The sequence below is a fragment of the Euwallacea similis genome, chromosome 16 (assembly GCF_039881205.1).
Source record: "Euwallacea similis isolate ESF13 chromosome 16, ESF131.1, whole genome shotgun sequence".
NCBI classification, from domain to species: domain Eukaryota; kingdom Metazoa; phylum Arthropoda; class Insecta; order Coleoptera; family Curculionidae; genus Euwallacea; species Euwallacea similis.
In genome coordinates, this window is record NC_089624.1 from 1,134,113 (window position 1) to 1,153,644 (window position 19,532).

The window sequence follows — 19,532 nt, forward strand, 5'->3', positions numbered from 1 at the left end:
TCCATTCATGAAAGAGCTCAAGGTGAAATCCCAGCCTCTTTCGTAGAGCATTTCCAACTCTACTTGGCCAGTGCTGCTATATGCAGGTAGTTCATTACGTCACTAACCCAACAAGCCATCGGACCCCTTCGGGTAACGAAAATTATTGACATGGGTTGAAAAAGAAACGAAAATGAAAGTACTCTACTACATCACATCTTTACATGCCACATAAACTGAAACTAGGGAATCGTTTCCTCGAAGCTTCTACTCTCTTAAACATACTAAAAATACTTGAGAAGGAGAACTTACGTCAACAGTAATTCCCTCAAACGGAAAAACTTTTGTGCTTGGCTGCTCGATGGGAGTATATCTATAAAATTCGCGCAAGCCTCTGTACCATTTCACCGAATATAAAATATCTTTCTCCAAGTCATATGAACAACGCAACGTGGACTGGCTCAAATATTGCACTATAGATGGTTCGATTGTCAGTTTTACGTCTTTCAAACCGAGAAGATCTGAAACAAAGAAATCAGAAAATTAATCGACAATTAGTAAAATTTCCACTATAATCTCATAAGAGAAAAAAATCAAAGAAATTCTATATATTCTCTATTCACGTAGTACGTTTCAACGTTTTTGGTCGTCATATGTTACGAACGATCATTGTCCTACTACCGAACCTTTTGTGTTGACCCACATTTCCTCGATTAAAGAGCGAAATAGGGGAAATTACATTTCCAGCGAACAGAAAAAGACAGTTCAACTGCAGTAAACAAGAAATTAAAAGAATGATCGAGATAAGTGCTGAGACTTTAAGCCCTGTCCCAACAAATACCCGGCCACGTAGTTTTTAGCAATTGCCAGGCTATAAGATCCGTCGCTATCTGATTCCTGTCTAGACAGCTGAGGAATTGATTTAAACTAATGGTCTCGTTAAGAGAGCTGATTTGTATCGTTTAATTATAAGAATTAATTGGAATTATGGCATTAGAATGAAACGAAACTGAAAATAAATTTACGGAAATTGGGAATATTGATGATTTATTGATTCAAGGAACTGTTTGTTCTCAAATTAAATAATTAGTTATTATTTTATTATTCATAGTTTAACAATAGTCCTAAACAGAAAAGGGTTAATTTCGGTAAGACGTATATAACACTACAAAAGAGATTTACCGCTTAAACTTCAAAATTTGATTCGTCACCATGGTTACTTATTTTACCCCGTTGCCATGGACGCTGATATGAAACCGTGGCAAATAACCTTATTTCCCTATCGTTGCGCGGGCAACCCGTAGGAAATGAAAGTCTATGGAAATCAAAGGTCTTTCATCAGTCGTAAAGAAAATATTTTCTAAATTCCGACGAATAAAGTAATAGTCTTCTTAATCAAAACTGGTGGCTTATCTTGGTTCATGTCGTAACTAATTACATAATAAAAGCAGGCACCTTCATTTATCAACTCATTTAAAAAATGGGACCAGTAGCAGCAATGGTTACTGTAGTTCGCAGATACGAAGTGTAGCTTGAATAAATTTAAATTTCCGCATTTTCCCTTATTATTCCACCGCACAACAAAATTAGAAAAAAATCACAGCTAAGTGTAGCTAACGATATGTTAGACCGCTTTCGATAACATATTTTCATGGAGATTACACATTATTCGACACATCCCTTAGAATTGCTTGAATTTCCTGACAGAGTGAAACCAACTGAAAAAGGATTGTGACCCAAAAACGCGCCTTAGCAGATAACGCTCGAATATCGAATACTGTAATAAGGCATCTACTGGACTCGTGACGTAAATAACGATTACCGCAGTAGGTGTGTGAAAGAAGTCTCTCCCATACCCAAATCGGGGATAAGTACACTTTTCCGCCAGAAAAGAGACGTTTCCGTACGAACTAGTAGCATAGCGTGTTTTATTAGGAATTCGGGAAATTTTCAGTGGTCTTGCCAAGTGTTTATTCCGTTTTTCGCATATGCCAATATTGATGTCAACTAATTTGTTAAAAGGTTACTTCTAAAACATCCTCGAGAATATTTCGGTTAGACCCTATTGTAATGAGCAATTTACAATTTATAAGCAAAAAAAAAACAAAAAAAGACAATTTATATTTTTGGGGACATTTAAATAAGTAATTTAGGTAAGACAACATTGCCGATTTGAATATTTATATTTTGAATATCTCTAACCTAATTTAATCGACTTCGTATATTTGGGGCTCGGAAAATGGGCATCCTGCGTACCTAGAACACCTCTGAGGTAAACTTAAAACTAAAAACTATTCTAATTAAAACACTTCTAATATGTGCTAAAACTTCTTTCATTTGACTGGAACAATATCACCAAAACAGCAAAGTTCAGCTTATCGTGCTGCGATAATTTTGCATACAAAGAGCAAAATTAATTTGGCTAAAATTAAACCGTTAAATCGAGGTATCTGAAATTGAAATCTTAATTTAATGTTTTATTGGGAAACTTTCACGACGTTTTATTCTTTTCCCCCTTTTTCAGCTTCGGATTAAGCGAATTGTATTTTTCGACTGCTTGACAAAGTCCCTGTTTGATTTCTTAAAGACAAATGTGCATACGTCTCTCAGAACTTTACGAAAAGTAATGTATGTCTGCTCGTTTCATGGTTCGAGTAACTTTCTTTTGTTGCAGTACTTGATACCGGCAGATGATTACTCTTTTGAATTAAAAAGAACATTAACAATTTGAGCCCTTATTTTTTGTTGCGATGATTTCCATTGGCGAAACCTCATACGCAAAATTCTGGCAAAATGAAATAGTCATATTCGGAATTTTAGGGTGAATCGTTTAAAATTGCAATAAATGGTTAACAAGCAATAAAAGACAACAGCCGGGTTCATCCCATTACAGTTTCATTGTGCAATTTGGGCTTATAGAGCATAAAACTCGCGTAGAATCATTCCGTCATAAAATATTTCCAGCATGTCTATGTGTTGTTTGGTTAAAAATGAAATTTGTTGAAGAGGTGTCATGTAGGAAATGAAGAGGGTGCAAAAAGATGATGTTTATTATTGAGGCATAATAAATGCTTTGATCTTCCTTTAGAACGCTTTGGACGTGATTTTTGATATCTGTTTCGCAAAAACTGGCAGTAAATTAGTTATTAAAACGAGCTGTTTGGGAAACTCGGAAAAACGTTAATAATTAAGATTTATGGTGCAGATTTATATTGCAATAATATTTTAACAAAATTTATGGCCTTCAAAATAAATTACCTTTTGGTCGATTGCTTCAAAATCCTTGATATATGAAAATCTTTTTATTGGTAAAATCAAATAATTTAAATTTATTTGACGGCCGAAACACATATTTTTCCCTAGTTTGAGCTAAAACTGATGCCAAAACTAAAATTTTACGTTGAAGTGCAATTCAACCCTATAAATTCGGTATATTTAATGTGTTGTATGTCTGCAAGCCGTCCTCCACTGTATTAAACCAAACGTAGTCGAACTTGTAGGAGTATGTGGAGACCCATACGTTTTTAGCATTATACTCTCGTGAACTTTTTTCCAAAAGTTTCCAGGACGAAACTTCGCAGGCGGGCACAATTTCAAACAATTTATTTCCTAAACTTTGTTACGTCGCAAATTGATCGTTTCGAGCCTGGTAATTGAAGAATGATGCTTTTGAATAAAACGCTGGGGGTGCAAAGTTTATTTACATCTTAAAGTAGTAAAATGCTCGTAGCAGTTTAGGAGATATATTACCAACCGTTTCGTTATGAGAAACGCGACATTTTGAACTCCACCTACCGCAATTTTGTATGACATTAGCTGCTCTTTGCTGTCTCTTTACCTTTTAACCCATCGGGGGGTACTGAACATTTTATTAAGGGATATTAAGTTAGCCTCAGATGAGCCCCGAAGCACTTTTAATTTCAGTTAGGCACTTAACTTTTTTCATTTTACATTTTTAGCTAGACCATCAGTCAGGCTTCACGCTCACATGTGAGGTTTTGAATGGCGCGGAAATTCGCCTCTTTACGAACCAGGCTCTGTAGTAATTTGGAAAAAAAAATGGCAGATGCAGCCTTGGTATTGCACATGATGGTAAACAAGACGAAGGTCACGATTCATGCAAGAAATAGTCCCACCTTGCAAGATTGCAAGAAACGCAAGACGTGCTGCAAGAGTTCTGCTAATTTGGCATTTTGACACACATACATAGTTATTTACTTAAAACACTCAGTAAAGACACTTTCACACGTGTGAGAAGAGTCCAAGACCTTTTTGCCATTACTAATCACTGCAAGATGTCGCTACAGAACCTTTTATTTTAAGAAAGTCACGAAGCCATCTGAGCATAAATTGCATGAAATGAGGGGGAGAAGGGAAGAGCTACATATCTGGTGTCCTTTCAGAGCAATTAAAAAATAAATTTCTCCATTAACAAAGCGTTATTCGTGGCAATATCATAGTCTCTTTGTCACTGAATAACATATTTTGTAAAATTAATGATTTACTGAAACATGAAAAATTAAAATACTCGTATTAAGTACGAATACAGCACGAAATTAATAATTATTTGAATAGATAAAATTTTTTTTTTAAATGTATCAAACTAGCTTGTGCTCAAATATTGTGTAGACGTTGGTCTCAAACTGAAGCAAATTTGATAAGCGATAAACCAATAAACGCCCTGGAGAATAAAATGCAATATTAGACCGAGAAAGATATTATCCAACAAGACGTAAACAAATACCTTGGCCAAGCTTCCCGACATGCCGATATCCAGGAATTTAGTCTCGATCTCTCCAGAAAACTGGTGGGATCATGACCTTATGTAACGTCCCGGAATGCTTTAAATTCAAGTTCTTGGCAGTTTCCGCTTTTCACTTCCTTCGAAAACAGGTCGCAAACGTAGTTCGTGGTGAAAACTAAAGTAGTAATGATGATCAACATTTGGCTTTCATAATATTAATCATCACAAATCTACAATAAGTAAAAATTCACTATATTTTATATTTGCATGACATTAATTTATAATTAGATTTAGTTATAAAATCTGAATTGCCTTGTTGGTTTTCATGGTACAAAGAATAATTGCAAATATTGGTATTTCATTTGGTAAACTGATTGCGGGGTTAAAACCAATTATTAAATATTTGATGATTATCAAATCTGAACAGTTAGAAAAACTAATAAATACTTTAGCGTTACGATCATATCAATGATTGCTGATGAAATAACCACAAAATCTGAAATTAATTTTAGGACCAGTAACTCAATAGATATTCAGACATAATTCATCAATGGCTCTGAAATATTTTGCAGTATAAATTTTAATATTAAAATTAATTGGCAATGAGAAATGATAACTACGAATAATTAGCCACATTTTACATTTGACATGATAAAGCGGAATATATATCGCTCTTGAAATACATGGTGTTTGGAAAAGTTGGTGCAAAACTTAAGGAGGTGAATGTAGAGCCAAAAATAGTTTAAAAAATTAAAAGTACTGTTCTGAGTCATACATTATTTTAAAAACTATTATTTCTGGCTAAACTACGCAGAATTTGAAAAAAAAATGTAGATAAATTTTTCCTTCAAAAAAATCTAATTCGTTAAAATATAAATTATTCGTCTGATAATTCAAAGGAATAAAAAATTGGAAAAATTTCTGTTAATGGTAATTAGAAAACTACCCCTATTTATAATCGATTTTGATGAAACTTATGGCAGTTAAAGACCCTTATGGTATGATTATAATCTACAATTTTTATTCCATTATTTTAATCAGAAAGAAAGTTATTTTAAAAAATATCCAAATGATAGGACCCCTTTGGAGGGCCATATCTCAGTAACGGTGCTCCGTATGTTTATAGGAACTTTTTTACTATTTTTAGTTCTACATTCACCTCCTCAAGTTCTGTACCAACTGTTACAAACACCCTATATTAGCGAATAAAACTATTCTTTAAAAAAAATGGTATCTCAAAGATAGTGAAGTATTATCCACTAATATACTTGCCTGAAAAATATCACCGTACTGAAACGCGCAATGTGGACGTTTTAGTAATGAATTTAATAATAACTATTAAAGAATATACAAATACATATTTTCAGGTCACCAGTGGTTAAATTTGACTTACTAACTCGACAAGTGAGTGAGGCAAAGAAATGATATCTCATTAAAGCAAATTCACCCTGACAACCTGTATATCGAAAACAGTCAACATTCTTAGTAAACAAATTTAGCCAGATCGTAATATTTTTTTAGAAACATTTTGTGAAGTTTGGCCCGTTAGGCGGGATCCATCCTGTATATGTTCGACAGTTCCACGGAATAATTAAAAACGTCAGGTCGGGTTCGCTCGATAGTTAGTCCGGATTTTACAAAAAGTAGGAATAAAAAAGCTTCATTGCTATATGAATGATATGACACGGAAGTATACAGCGTGTAACAAAAGTCTGGAATGCTCGCAATGACTCGTGAACAATGTCTCTCAATTTTATGAGAATATGATATCGTGTCGGATTGAATCTGCAGGTCAGCACTGTTGTTAAGGCTATTGTTATTCTGGAAGTTAGTGCCGACTTGCATTTTTCCAAATTTAATTTCGATTCGATTCAGAACTTATGTTGATCTTAGATCTAGCCGATAGTGGACGTATTGCGAAAATCGCTGTTCTTATCAGATTTTGGAGGGATATTTAAAGAATATCTAGTAATGTCTTTAAAATAAAAAATTAGTCAAATGATAATAGAAATATCCCTTGCCTCAAATATAGGCATAGCTGGCTACAGCAATTGGAAATGTGACTTCAAAGCATCCACATCAGAACTTTGTGCATAGAAGGAATAATATTCAAGCAATATTTCAGTACAATTTCCAAGTCACAACACAAAAAAAAAACGCTCCTTTAGCGTTTCTACTTAACTGCTTCCAAACGAATGTCCTCTCGATGTTATTAAAGCCATTAGTGCGAAGTAGCACTCTTAGTCGAAAATATGAAAGAACCAATTTAAAAATATTATTTCAGCGAAAAGCGACATGGAAATTCTCGGCTCTTATCGAAATAGGGAATTTAAAACGTGGGATGCAGCTCAATAAATCACTCGGTTTTAAATATTCGGGCTGTATTGTGGCGAAAAAGCACATGTAACGTAAATTGAGAGAAAGCTGACATTAAATAAAATCGCCGACAAATTCTCGGATATCACGGCTGAGTAAATTTAATGCTGCCATAGGTGGAGTGGAAATAGCAGAATTTAACGAAAATAAAGGGGCTCATATTGTGAATATGCCATTTTACCCGCAATTTTTCATTCGGACCATATTCACTTGTTGACATGCCGGCCGGTGGATCTGTTAAAACGCCCAACTGAAACTGGATGTTTTAATTCGTTCTGTTTCTGCCTCTGATGCATCAGTTACATGATGCTGTAACATGCAAATATTTGGAGGATTTAGCTTTGCGTTACATGCGATTTAGTCAAAGCCATTTATTCATGAAATGAAGTCTGGGATAAGCGAAAAGACGCGGACGCGCCCACAAAAATCAACGTATACACCCAGTGTCCCGGTTCGTCTACATCAAGAGCCGTGCAAATATTACAACGACTGCAGCCCCGGTTAAAGGAGCACCATTTGGTATCGATTTCAGATTCGTCTTCAAATTCATGATGAGACATTTGGGTTCGGAATTATTACACATAAAACGGTGAATTTCGATTATTGCTCATACCGGGATGGAATGGTTTATTTGCCAGCTCTCACAGTGCGATGTTATTACGTGTCTTTCCAGAATGCATCGTGGCTGTTGTTACAGAAAAACAAAGCTTTACCTTATCCGAGCAAACAATAGAAAAGTCCTTCACAAGTAAATCGACGAACATGTAAAATGAATCAAAACTAGCGGAAATGTGTTCATCCATCAAGATATACGACAGGACCCACTCAATCTCAATCTGAGAAACCTTGAAATAGAACTTAAGCTCGATATTCACAACGGTTCTCCATGTTGATGGGGGCTATCCTGGAGACATGACCAGATAATGTAGATCAAAATTGGATTTAGTTGATTTTAAAATATTCACACCTTATGTAACCTGCGATTTCTCATATATTCAGATGCGTCTCGTCGTTCTTGCGTTAACATCTATGTCTATATTCTCCAAGATAATTGACAGTAGAAGACATAATAGACAGAGGCAGTGGAGGCGTTTTTCCTTTCGGCACGTGGCATTCATTAAAAGGAGCCCGACTACTGAACCCTATTAAACACCATTATCCAACGTTTCTTCCCAAAAGAACACCTTCATGTCAACAAAATGCAACAATTCAGTTGGGTAAACGGTTAAATACGTTCGATCACTTATTAATAAGTTTATATAACTAGGTGGGGTAAAGGTACTTGTACTAATCCTAACCAGCTGGTGTCCCTCATCATCCAAGTTTGCAATATTTTCATCTTCAATGGAACTATATCACTTGAGCAATTAAGCAATATTTAGTTTCAACATCAAGCTTGCTTATGTTAAACATTAAATCTGTGGATTAAGGCGCATTCCACAATTGGTAAACTAACCGAAAACCAATATTGCGTGAACTTTCAAACAAAACAAAATATTTGGTCCAATTAAGTATGAAAATTTTAATAGTCTTTTAATCCAACAGCTTTGTAGTTTAATTTTGCCAGGATTATATTAAATAATTTCTCCGAACCACTCAACCTCAATGCTTCTAACTGTAAATTTGCCGTTCTAAATTCCAATCCTCCTCAGCCATGGAATTTTAAATTAAACTACCGACTTAAAACAAGATTCTATGCGAGTTACCTGGCGATTGTATGAAGGAATTTAATTATTTACAACTCAGAACTCAGAGACTACAATTTCATTTTTGGCTTTACCGGCTGAGTAGGTGCGTAATTACCCTAAGAACGTGTGAGATAGAATTTTGTACCTCTTGGAATGCATTCTAAGATGCTGGTAATTAATTAATCCCTTAGTTAACTCAGTATGCATTATTTGCACTAAAATAAACTCTCAATGGAAATTAAAGTACATATTCCTGCTGCAACCTCCTGCTACCAACTGTCTATACACCTGCTGACCGTTTTCCCATGGTATTCTTATACAATCACTAACAGGAACTCTGAAAAACAATTTTATCATCTAGCATATTCAGTTAATTCATGTAATATTTTATCTCCTGGGGATTGCAAGAAATCGGAAGTGTTTTCTTCATTATATTCTCAATGCTATCTCCGTTTTAATCTCATTTTCAATTGTTCCATTAAAATAGTGATTGTTGTTTCGCACCGTTATAATTTTTATTTCATTTTGTCCGGATAGATCTGTTTACCCAATGCTGATTTGCAGCCGGTAAATCGAGCATTACAGTATCTGATACTGTCCTGGTGTTTATCAATCATTCATGTGTCACATGAAATTTCATTCGAATTATCGAGAATGTGGCTGAATATGTACCAGAATTCGAATGAAAACCCGACTTTAGCTAAAACTAAAAATTAGATCCAGTACTTTCAGTTTCTCGTCAAATCGACATGCAGAGTTGTATGTTTTGAAGGTTTTACAAAGGAATTCTGCATACTACGAGTTTTGATTAGATTCAAATGTTAACTTCTTCAAATCCTATACAAACTCATCGCAACGTCGCCACAGAATACAGGTACCACCTCTACGTTCTGCAAAATTTAGAAAATTCAGATAATTATGCGGATTCGGAAAATGAAATTACACAAAAGACTAGAAACTCAGGGAAAATCGGCAATGCCAGTGCGTTTGATTGATTCGAGATGAATCGAAGTGACAAGATCTAGTAGGATCGAAACTCGTCTTGGGGCTACTCGAGTTACTTAAACGCTAAGCTAAAATAAAACATAAAGTCGTAATAGATAATAGATCTTCCTAGATTTTTCTTAGACTATTATTGCATTCATCTTCATTGTTTCGTAACCAATTTCTTTTTACTTCAAAACGTGACTTAAAGACTTCATACTGACATTGGCAAAGAGTAAGTTATGACGAGCGTAGAAGGTGCAATTTCTGTTTCAGAAAAATGCATTTTTAAGCTCACATCCCGCTGATATTTTGGCCCAGTGGTAATTTTCTTAATCCCGGGACTCATAACTCAACATGCTTCAAAGCTAGTGCTCAAGTTGTTTCTCAATCCCGAGAGTCACAACTTTACATGTTTCAAGTTTCAAACCTATTGTTAAACTAGAATGAGTTCTAACATAAGGTTGAAAATTTAGTATGTAAAATCCTATGCACTGTTTTTAAAATATGTTGACTCTACACGGTGGCCCACTCTAACGCAAGAAAAATGATTGCGGATGTAAAAGTGAACATTTTTTCAGCTCTCAAATTGTGAAAACTAAGGAATTATAGGTCTCCTTCAAGATAAGATCAAATGCCAGTGGCAGTGCGTTTGAAAGCGGCAACTTTCGAACATACAAAAATGGCCATCCTTCCAACACGCATATCTTATTAATTGTTTATATAGTTTACGAGATATTTAATGTTGAAAGTATAATATCTACATTACAAAAGGTACATATTTGATATATGCTTTAAGTGAAGGCCATTATTTTTTGCAAGAAAAGCAACAAAATAAAAGTGTTTATTGCTCGGAACAGCTAAGATTCAGTATGGTAAAAATAGGACAATGACAACGATGCTTTCAAACCTGAACCTTTGGTTATATTTTTGACCATGGAAGACCGAAGTTCTGCACTCTGAATCCCATATGATTCCCATATGAATTGGAATATTAAATTAGAAAAAGTTTCAAGAATTTTTTCGTAGGCCACACTTAAACTAAAATCCACGTAAACTGGGATAGCAGATTATGGAACTTTAGTTCTCTACCACGCCTACCCATTTTCGATTCTTATTGTATGTGCTCTAGTGGTTAGTAATGAGTATGTTAAAACCATAAAAAATTTAGAAAATCGTTCAACCCAAAAAATTGAAAAACCGCAAATCGCTATTTCATCTCCCCCAAACTCTTTTTCAGCGCCTCTTCCAGCGGCCTTGTCATAGAAAATACCAGATATGCCAAGGCTCAAGTGAAATCTGCTAAAACCAAAAAATGTCCAAGAAATTACTTAACTCAAAACTCGAAAACCACAAATCCCCATTTCATCTCCCCCAAAACCTTATTCAAGTCCCCGTCCAGCAGGCTTGCCATAGAAAATAACAGATACGCCAAAGCTTTTGTGGAGATGCGTTTAGAATCAATTTCCTGGTATTTGTTAATTAATCATGGAGGGAGGGGTTAAAATGAAGCTTTAAGGTCCAGTCTATAACTCAGATAAATATGCTTCGCTTGGTTGATGTGGGGTGGAGTAATATTGTAAGAGAATTTTAATAAAGTTAATTAACTGAGGGAGGTTGTAATATTGAAAGTTGGAGAATCCACATCAGCTGGAAGATATTTTGGAGGAAAATCTCCTTATAACGCTCTAGCTAAGCTAAATCCGCATCCTGAAATAGCCCGACCTGAACTAATTGAGTATGCCGGTAGATATGGTGGCCAAGAGCTATACTAAAATAAATATACACACCTTTGAACTTGCAAAGAAGTAGTAAACTAGAAAAAATCCAATAGTTCACAACCATGCTAACTATTTCATGTCACCACCTGTCACGACGTCAATCAGCCGACACGAGCGTCACCACTTCGGCACGTGCGGAATTCTCACCAATTGTACGAAGGGCTCATTAAGAGTCACAAAAGGCGGCCTCGAAATTACTCGGGATTTTCCCTCGGTCCTCGACGGAAAATGAGCCGAAAGTACGTGCGCATCCGTAGGAATATGGGGTGGAAATAGACGATCATCCCTCAGAATAAGGGGTGAAAACCGTCGAGGTTTGTGCGCACGCTTTGCACTTTGCAAATTCGCTCGTCGCAATTGAAATTACTTCTCTCCGCCAAAAATTACCTGATTTGAATTGTTAAGGGGAGCAAGCGTAAATGCCCTGTTCTCTCCCTATGTTGTTCTATAAATATTTACGTTTTCTCGATTTGCATGGTATTAAAGCGATTCAGTTTCCAGTGAATAACCCTTTGGCAGTATGCAAAAAGTTCATACCTTCAAGTATTTGATTCAAATTTAAAAAATTTTAAGGACAGATTTAAAGGCCATGGGAAAATTCCACTAACACATTGGTGCGATACTGGCTAAAATAGCGGTGGCACAAGTTCGAAATCAAAATATAAACTGGTGGCATTATCCGTATCTACGCCTGGGACGTGGCGGCACGTCAACACAGCTCACAGAAAAAGCTAAGCCGATTTCCCTTGCACTAACCGGAAAGGTATCTTCCCACTGCATTTCAAACTGACTGAAAAACCGGTACTTACGTTGTTAGAAAGTGCACGACTTAAACAAATAAATCATTACTTTAAAATGCGACAAAGCAAATCTGAAGAACAAGTCGGAGATGTAACATGTTGTAAGGATGTTTATCTGAGTACATTCCAATTCAAAATATACTTAAAGTTGTATGAGAAACTGAAGAGAATTTGCTACATCTTTGCGATATCACTTAACATTCACCCTGGCGGAAGGAACTCATTTTCCACCCGGACGGAAAGTGGCAGTCAGAAATCGAACAGTTTCCACGCGAGCACAAGGTAATAAATATCACTACATTCCTGGTTGGAAACAAATTAAAATTTAGCCTTTTTTAAAATTGGCACTATTTCACGGAGAAAATACGTCAAATACTTCGTAAATAAAAGCTCAAAGTTAACTAAAATTTTTAATAAGAATAATAAATATCAGTTAGTCTATGAACTAAAGTGTATAAAATTAAATACAATTGTCCTTAAGAAAATCACAGGCATAATTGCATAGAGAGTATTAGAGATATGCACAATATCAAGCTATTGAAAGGCGAGTTCTTCTCACTAGCACTCGTTTTCTGGTTAAAACTGTCGATAACATGAATCTTCCACCCCATATTGGCTTGAGTAAACGAGTTGTAATACACCGTATCCGGCCAAGACGTGTTGGGTGTGAATTCCAATGTACCAGGATCACCAGATTCACATGACCATGTCAGAGATCTATTGAACTTCTTGAAAGATTCAAAGTCGTCATCGAGCCGTCGGTCTTGATCTGGTTTGTGTGTCGAATAGCAAAGCCTTCCCGCTAAAGAAAAATTTGTAATAATTAAAATGAGGGGAATATCAAACAAGAAAGAGAAATAAAAAAGTATTTAAATGTTAACGAAGTGGTATGAATACAGGCTTTCATACTGGGTGTCCCACCGAAAATCACCATTAGACGTTTTGGGAAAACTATGAATAGCAAAGTTACCAAAATTTGAAGGTTCGGCAAGAGCCTTGGGAAGACTTGATGATGTCACACTTCTGGTACCACCGGAAATATGTTCAAAATATTGTAGGTGAAGTCGCCTCAAGGCTCTTACGAAACCACTAAATTTTCGTAACTTGCTATTCATAATTTTCCCAAACCGTCTAATAGCGGTTCCTGATGGGATACCATGTATAATATTATGCCTACGTACAATAATAATATCTTATCCAAAACGTTGGAAAATGAAATATCGGAGGAGGAATTAACCTGAACTAAAAGTGCTACAGTTGAAAACTCACATGCAGTAGATTTTGGTCGTCCTCTTCTAGAATATTCCACCCCTGCTAACACCCTTACTTTAGATTGAGCCACATCAGTAAGTCTGTCATAACCGCCATGTGGATCGTCTGTTATAATCAAGGGATGGTAGTACTCAGGACTATGGGGATTGTTTCCTCCATTTACTTTAAACACATATGTCAACCCCCTACGTAACCAAAGTTCTGGTGCTAGTAAGCCATTGATGTACCATGCCAGGGCCGTGGAGGTGTGTTCTAAACACAATTATATAGGTAAAAATGTGAAAAACGAAAATATAGATATGTTTACTAGTAATTGCTTGATATCCTTTTTTGCCTCCCGAAGGTCCAATAGTACTAGTAAACACTCGAATAGTCTTATCAAATATCTGTCCTTTGCTCCATGGTTCTCCAACCTGAAGGCCTGACCGCGTAAATGAGTAACAATTGTTTTGAGGTTCTTTAGGGTTTAACTCGATGCTAATATTGGTCTTTGGATAGATGTCATGGAAAGCAGGTTCCTTGTTTTCATCAAGCCTCCCTATTCCCCATATAATGTAAACCGAACCTTCTAATGGGAATTCCTTATCACCATCGTCAGCTGAAAATTAATAAAATTAAGAAGTTTCCAACAGTATCACGTGTTGGCGAGGAAAAGTTTGAGACTTACGAGAAATTAGGGATCTGCGGTAAGTGATAATGTTGATTCCATTTTCTCTTATGGCTGTATTTAATTGATTATTGTCCTGACCGCCCACTAATTCATCTTTACACACACCCTTGTATTGGCCCAACACCTTCACACACTGAAAAATAAAAAAATGAAAGTTCAGATTAGTTTGTTCAGTCGGTTGCTTAATTGACATAAAGTCATAAGTGCCCGCGTACATTCACCTGTGCTTAATCAGCCGATAAAAAGATTTATTAACTGAACGAAGCTGCGAAGATGCATTCCATAAAGCTAAATTATTAATGTGCTGTCAACTTTAACTGCAAGCTAATTGAAGCATTAAAATATTGCCTAAGCATTCGTCAGATACTTGGTTTCCATGGAAACTTGGCGAAACCATGAAAACAAAACATCAATAATTTATTCCTAAATCGGTTTAACGTTAAAAAAGTGATTGGCTTTATTAGGGATTTATTGTTATTTTCACATATTATTGGATATTTTGAATGAAGCGGCAGTTATCAATTTAGTTTGATCTTCTCATTTCCGCTTTTGTTTAAATAAATTTTCAATTTGGATTCGTCGTTATTCTGTCCACAAATGAAAGTTTTCCGGGCAAGGGGTGGGTACGTTAGAGCAAATATTTATCAGCCGTTAACTTGAATAAACGATACTATGCAAACAGTTTTCCTATTTCCACCTTTAATTCTTTAATCTGCTAGCAAACTTACGAAAATCTAGTCCCACACTTGAAATCTCTATCCTTAGGCACCGAATTTACGGTCATTGACTACCATATCTGATTCGATTTCTATAGCTCCTAAAGCCGTCCGATTTATTGTAAATTGGAAATCAAAGAGATAGAAATAGCTTTATACCCTCCATTTACCACATAAATGTTTTTCCAAGGTGCAACTTACCGGAGTTAAGGCAGTAATGTTATAATCAGTGGCGAATCCCTGATATCCATTGATATAAGCTACAGCCACATCCGCTCCAATCATCTGGCTTCTCTCGTTTGATCCCGAAATACCGAAAGCAAGATATTCATCCTCATCGACCATTCCTGCTAATTGAATGGTAATGGCAGGGCCGAATATCTCCCATGAAACTTGGAAGTTTTTGTGGAGTTGCAAACAGTTTGGAAGATCATCTTTTTGTGGCTATAAAAAAAGTCCTATCATCCTCTATCTAAACATCCAAATTCAAGAGTTTAACTTACAATAACTTTCACCAAAGAGGGAGGTACGTTCAGGGCTTCAGGAATAATTATTGACCCAAGATTTGTATTGGTGTCGTGATCAAATACACTAAACCAGTCTATATTGAAAATGGTAAGGTCTCCTGGAAGTTCAAGAGTTATCGTCTTGTTTTTGTAAGATTTCAAGGGATCCAGGCTGAAATTGCCGTTTTTTACATAACACTTATGCTAGACAAGATAAAGCTTACTATCCATATTCATCAGGAACTTTAAATCCCTTCGACACTGGCTGAGCACCCACGCCCACCCAGAAGTAAGCACTCTTGGCGTTACCATCATAGGTAAAACCAGTTAATATGATTTGCTTGGCGTCCAATATCTCTACCGAAATAGTGCTGATTGAATTCGTTTTTCCCGTGAGTTGAGACACCTTTTGAACCATAGGCGGTTCAAACTCCTCGGGAATGTAAATATCTCCAAAAGTAATCTGAGACCAAATATCATATATAGCAAACCACTTGATGTCTGTAATTCTCTTCTTTTCGGGCAGCACTAATGTGAAATCTTTATTGAAATAACGTTCCAAAACATTCGTTCTAAAAGTAAATTTATTCATAAAGTGACCTGCAGTTTTTGTTATATGAGTGAAACACACTTTCCATGTTCATCTGGTACAATAAATCCCTGGGGTCCAGCTCTGTTAGCGGCACCGGCCCAGAAGAAGGTGTCAGCCCCGTTTCCATCATAGTTAAAAGATGTCAGTAGGAGAGTGTATTTGTCTACTGCATAAATATCCCCGGAAACTTGATGATGGTACGAGTTCAGCTTGCCCAAGAATTTGCCTTTGTAGCGGCCCTCATCGTCTTGGCACAATCCTGCAACAGAACAAACCATTAACGTTAAACTGCTGAATTAACCGCAAACCATTCGACACTGACCAAATCAGATTTGTTCAAATTGTACGTTGAGGGATGTTGGTCATTTTAAACATCGAAAAACAGAATTAGACATAAAATCAATTTGACCCCTCTGATGTAATTTCAAATTTATTTTGCGTGGTTTTAAGTCCGCGACAGTAGCCTGACACCATATGCGGGCCAGAAAAGATAACTAACAATTGTCCCTTAAAAATCGGCCAGTGAACAGCAGTATTTGTCTCGAAGAGAATTTTTTTCACTTATTGATCAAAAATCATTTTTGCTTAATTTATTCAAATCTCTGCTCTGTTTTGTGGCCATTATACTCCGTTTTACTCTCTATCTATCTGCAACAATCAACTACAATTAATGAAATAGCCGCAAATCAGATTTGCTGGCAAATTTCCATTTTGTAATTTTTATTTCATTGTTGCTTTTGTTTCTTGTTCATTCATTGTATTTCTGCGTAAAACGATATAAATTTCAAATTAAAACTATTTATTTGACGCTCTGTTCGTTTAGAGTCATATAATATAAGACTGTAGTAATATGCAGAGTCATTGGTTTGAAAACATTCAATTTTTAGTCTTTCAATGTGCAGAAACCCATTTTGATTTAACTATCCAAATTTGATTTTTTTAGTGTTACAAACGACTCTCAAGTCGCAATGACTGTCACCAAGAAAATAACTATTAGAGGAACTTTGATAAAAAAAAGGTACCTACTTGCTGAACCAACTTAACTGAGAGCTTTTTTAGCCAATCACTTAACCGCAATTTTTTGGCCAATTAGCGTAACAAGTGATTGCCATCGACTATTAAACACACTGCAACCATACTAGTCCGGTTTTTAGACTAGTATAAGTGCACCATGGTACCATAATATTGCTACTTGAGTTAATGAAAAATAATTTGCCTCAAATAGATGGTTTTTTCTTTGATTGTTACCTACAAGAATGTGGCCTGAAGTTTGGTTTATAATACATTTGTGTAGAAACTAGTCCACAAAGAGCAGTTAATGGCCCTGTGCAATCGCTGCATTACTAGTCCATTGACTATGTGCTTTATTGTTAGGTTAAGGTCAAAAGTTAATATTGCACTGTAGTCTTAGACATTGGTCCCTTGTTCATATTTAAGCACATTTTAATTTAGTGTCTTTATTCACTCGTGCGTTCAATCAAAATTAATACCTTAACATAAGAGTGGCCTGCAACCATACTTCCGCTTCCACATTAGCACAGCTTACTCACCAGCAGAAAAGAAGACCAGGGAAACAATAAGCACACCGAACATCATCCTCTTGCGTTGTAATTAACTCTTAAGACTAACACCATTTTTGGTTCCTTTTTCACTAAAATCTTTAATAATATTTCATTCACTTAATGGACATATTGTGGTTTTATTAACCTTCAGTATACTGCATCGAACGCGTACTTACAAGAGAGCTTTCAATTTTAACTTTCTAATAACCAAAGTCGCCATGAGTAACAGTACCATTGGTACCACTGGTAGTTTTCGCGTCGCCTTATGTGAGACGCAAGGAACCTTGGCTAACGTTATGTTTTTCATAGTACGTAAACTAGGGAGCTGTATACTTATCATGGTAGTGATCCGATTCAGGGGAACAGGCATATTTTCTCCCGGTATAAATTTTAGATTAAAAAAGCTCATCTGTTTTAAAAGCGACAGGCAGGCGGGAAGAAAAGTTGCCACATTTGCTGTTACTCTCTTCGCCGGAAAATTGATACGTCTGATGTATTTCCAAAGTACACATAAAAACTTTGAAACTTCTTGATGAAGTAGAAAACAAACAAATCGAAAGTTTCGTTACAAATTCCTTGATGTTACCCCTCTCAATTTATTATTCCCCAACGTAACAGAGAAAATGATATAACGAAAACCTGGCGCTTTTACCGTTTTAGTTTATGTTGGGGAATTCCCTGCTTATTTTTTCGCAAAAGCTCCATATCAAGGCGAACGTATGATACGAATCTGTTAAGGCAACATACTCTCATGTGGGAGTAGGAAACCGGACGTGACTAGAATTTGCGTATATTCACGACCCAGGGAAATATAAGCTTTGATCTATCAATATTCTTCACATCATCATTCATAAAGCAAAAGTGATTTTAAAGCGAAATTGAAATCAGTTTTTTTTATTTTCTCCTTGGTTTCTTTCCTTTTTTTCGAGGGTTGATTTTTTTTCTATTGTTATAAAATATATCAGGCGTGCAGGAAATTTTGATCCACTTGAATCTAAATATCTGTATTATGGCTGAATGCTTGGACGTTTTATCAGTTAGAAGCATTTTATTTGAAATTTTACGCGGTATCAATAACTGTTTCATGTACCCAATATCAGACAAATTAGGTCAGACCTGCAAATAATTTTATTAATTATTTTACACATATAATTTAGTCATAAAAATTTTATATTCACGTTTTTACTTCTCTTTTTTGATATACGTATGCAAATGGGAGATGAATAGTGAAAAAATAAATATTCCTTAGCCTACCGCTTTACAATTACAAAATAATTGCGATGCAGTGAGGAAATTACTTACAGCGAAATAACTAACTTAGTATTTTCTACCCTTTGGATTTTTTTTATAGAACAGCTTTAGCTTTATACATAGAGGGGTATGTTAACACCAGTGGTGGGGAGAAGAGGAGGAGGGGGGGATCATCTTTTCAAAATTCATAATATCACAGCAGGATAAACTTATTACATTGCAAATCAACAACGATCAGAAATGAGGTATCCTAGATGATACTGCATTTTTGTATCTTACGGGTAATCCTAATACAGCATGAAGCATCTTGTATGCCTACGTATAGTTTTTGAGATAATCGCGTCCAAAATTTGATGTCTTTCTATTAAGTATTCGTAAACGATTTGCGACAAAGCAATGCTGCTTGCTCTAGCTTAACTTTTTCAACTGCTTTAAAATTGGAAGTATTCCGAATTCTTCCGGATATATTTTTATTTGTACTTGTATTATGCCAGAGAACTAGAGTTCGCCTAGTGATTACAAAATTAGTGATTATTTCGTCGTCGTATCTGAGGAAACAAATTTACTTTAATCCTTTATTGTGCGTATCTTGTATAACAACCCTCGATGAT

The 19,532-nt window shown here is 35.8% G+C and overlaps 2 protein-coding genes across 3 annotated transcripts in view; both read right to left on the reverse strand.

Moving 5' to 3' along the window:
* LOC136413909 (uncharacterized) overlaps window positions 1–11,806 on the reverse strand; it is a 63,889-nt gene extending 52,083 nt beyond the window's left edge. For both annotated transcript variants that reach the window (XM_066397671.1, XM_066397669.1), the window contains exons 1-2: window positions 11,562–11,806; window positions 292–500 (exon numbers count right to left, since the gene is read on the reverse strand). In XM_066397671.1, coding sequence (XP_066253768.1) covers window positions 292–500; window positions 11,562–11,616 — 264 coding nt within the window. In that variant the 5' untranslated portion in view covers window positions 11,617–11,806. The remainder of the gene's footprint in view (window positions 1–291; window positions 501–11,561) is intronic.
* Window positions 11,807–12,749: 943 nt separating this feature from the next.
* knk (protein Skeletor knk) lies at window positions 12,750–17,884 on the reverse strand. Its single transcript, XM_066397668.1, has 9 exons — window positions 17,659–17,884; window positions 16,148–16,367; window positions 15,741–16,088; window positions 15,514–15,688; window positions 15,212–15,454; window positions 14,292–14,427; window positions 13,932–14,222; window positions 13,622–13,876; window positions 12,750–13,154 (listed from the first exon to the last, which is right to left on the reverse strand). The coding sequence occupies exons 1-9, from the start codon at window positions 17,702–17,704 to the stop codon at window positions 12,838–12,840; spliced, it is 2,031 nt and encodes a 676-aa protein (XP_066253765.1). The 5' UTR covers window positions 17,705–17,884; the 3' UTR covers window positions 12,750–12,837.
* Window positions 17,885–19,532: the final 1,648 nt, after the last annotated feature.

What these genes read in the sequence shown, in the direction of transcription:
- knk (XM_066397668.1), bottom strand. Translation starts at nt 17,704, where the DNA reads ATGATGTTCGGTGTGCTTATTGTTTCCCTGGTCTTCTTTTCTGCTG. An exon ending in GTTCCTGATGAATATGGATA is followed by an intron (nt 15,689 to 15,740) that starts GTAAGCTTTATC and finishes CGGCAATTTCAG; the next exon opens with CCTGGATCCCTTGAAATCTT. An exon ending in AGGATATCAAGCAATTACTA is followed by an intron (nt 13,877 to 13,931) that starts GTAAACATATCT and finishes AATTGTGTTTAG; the next exon opens with AACACACCTCCACGGCCCTG.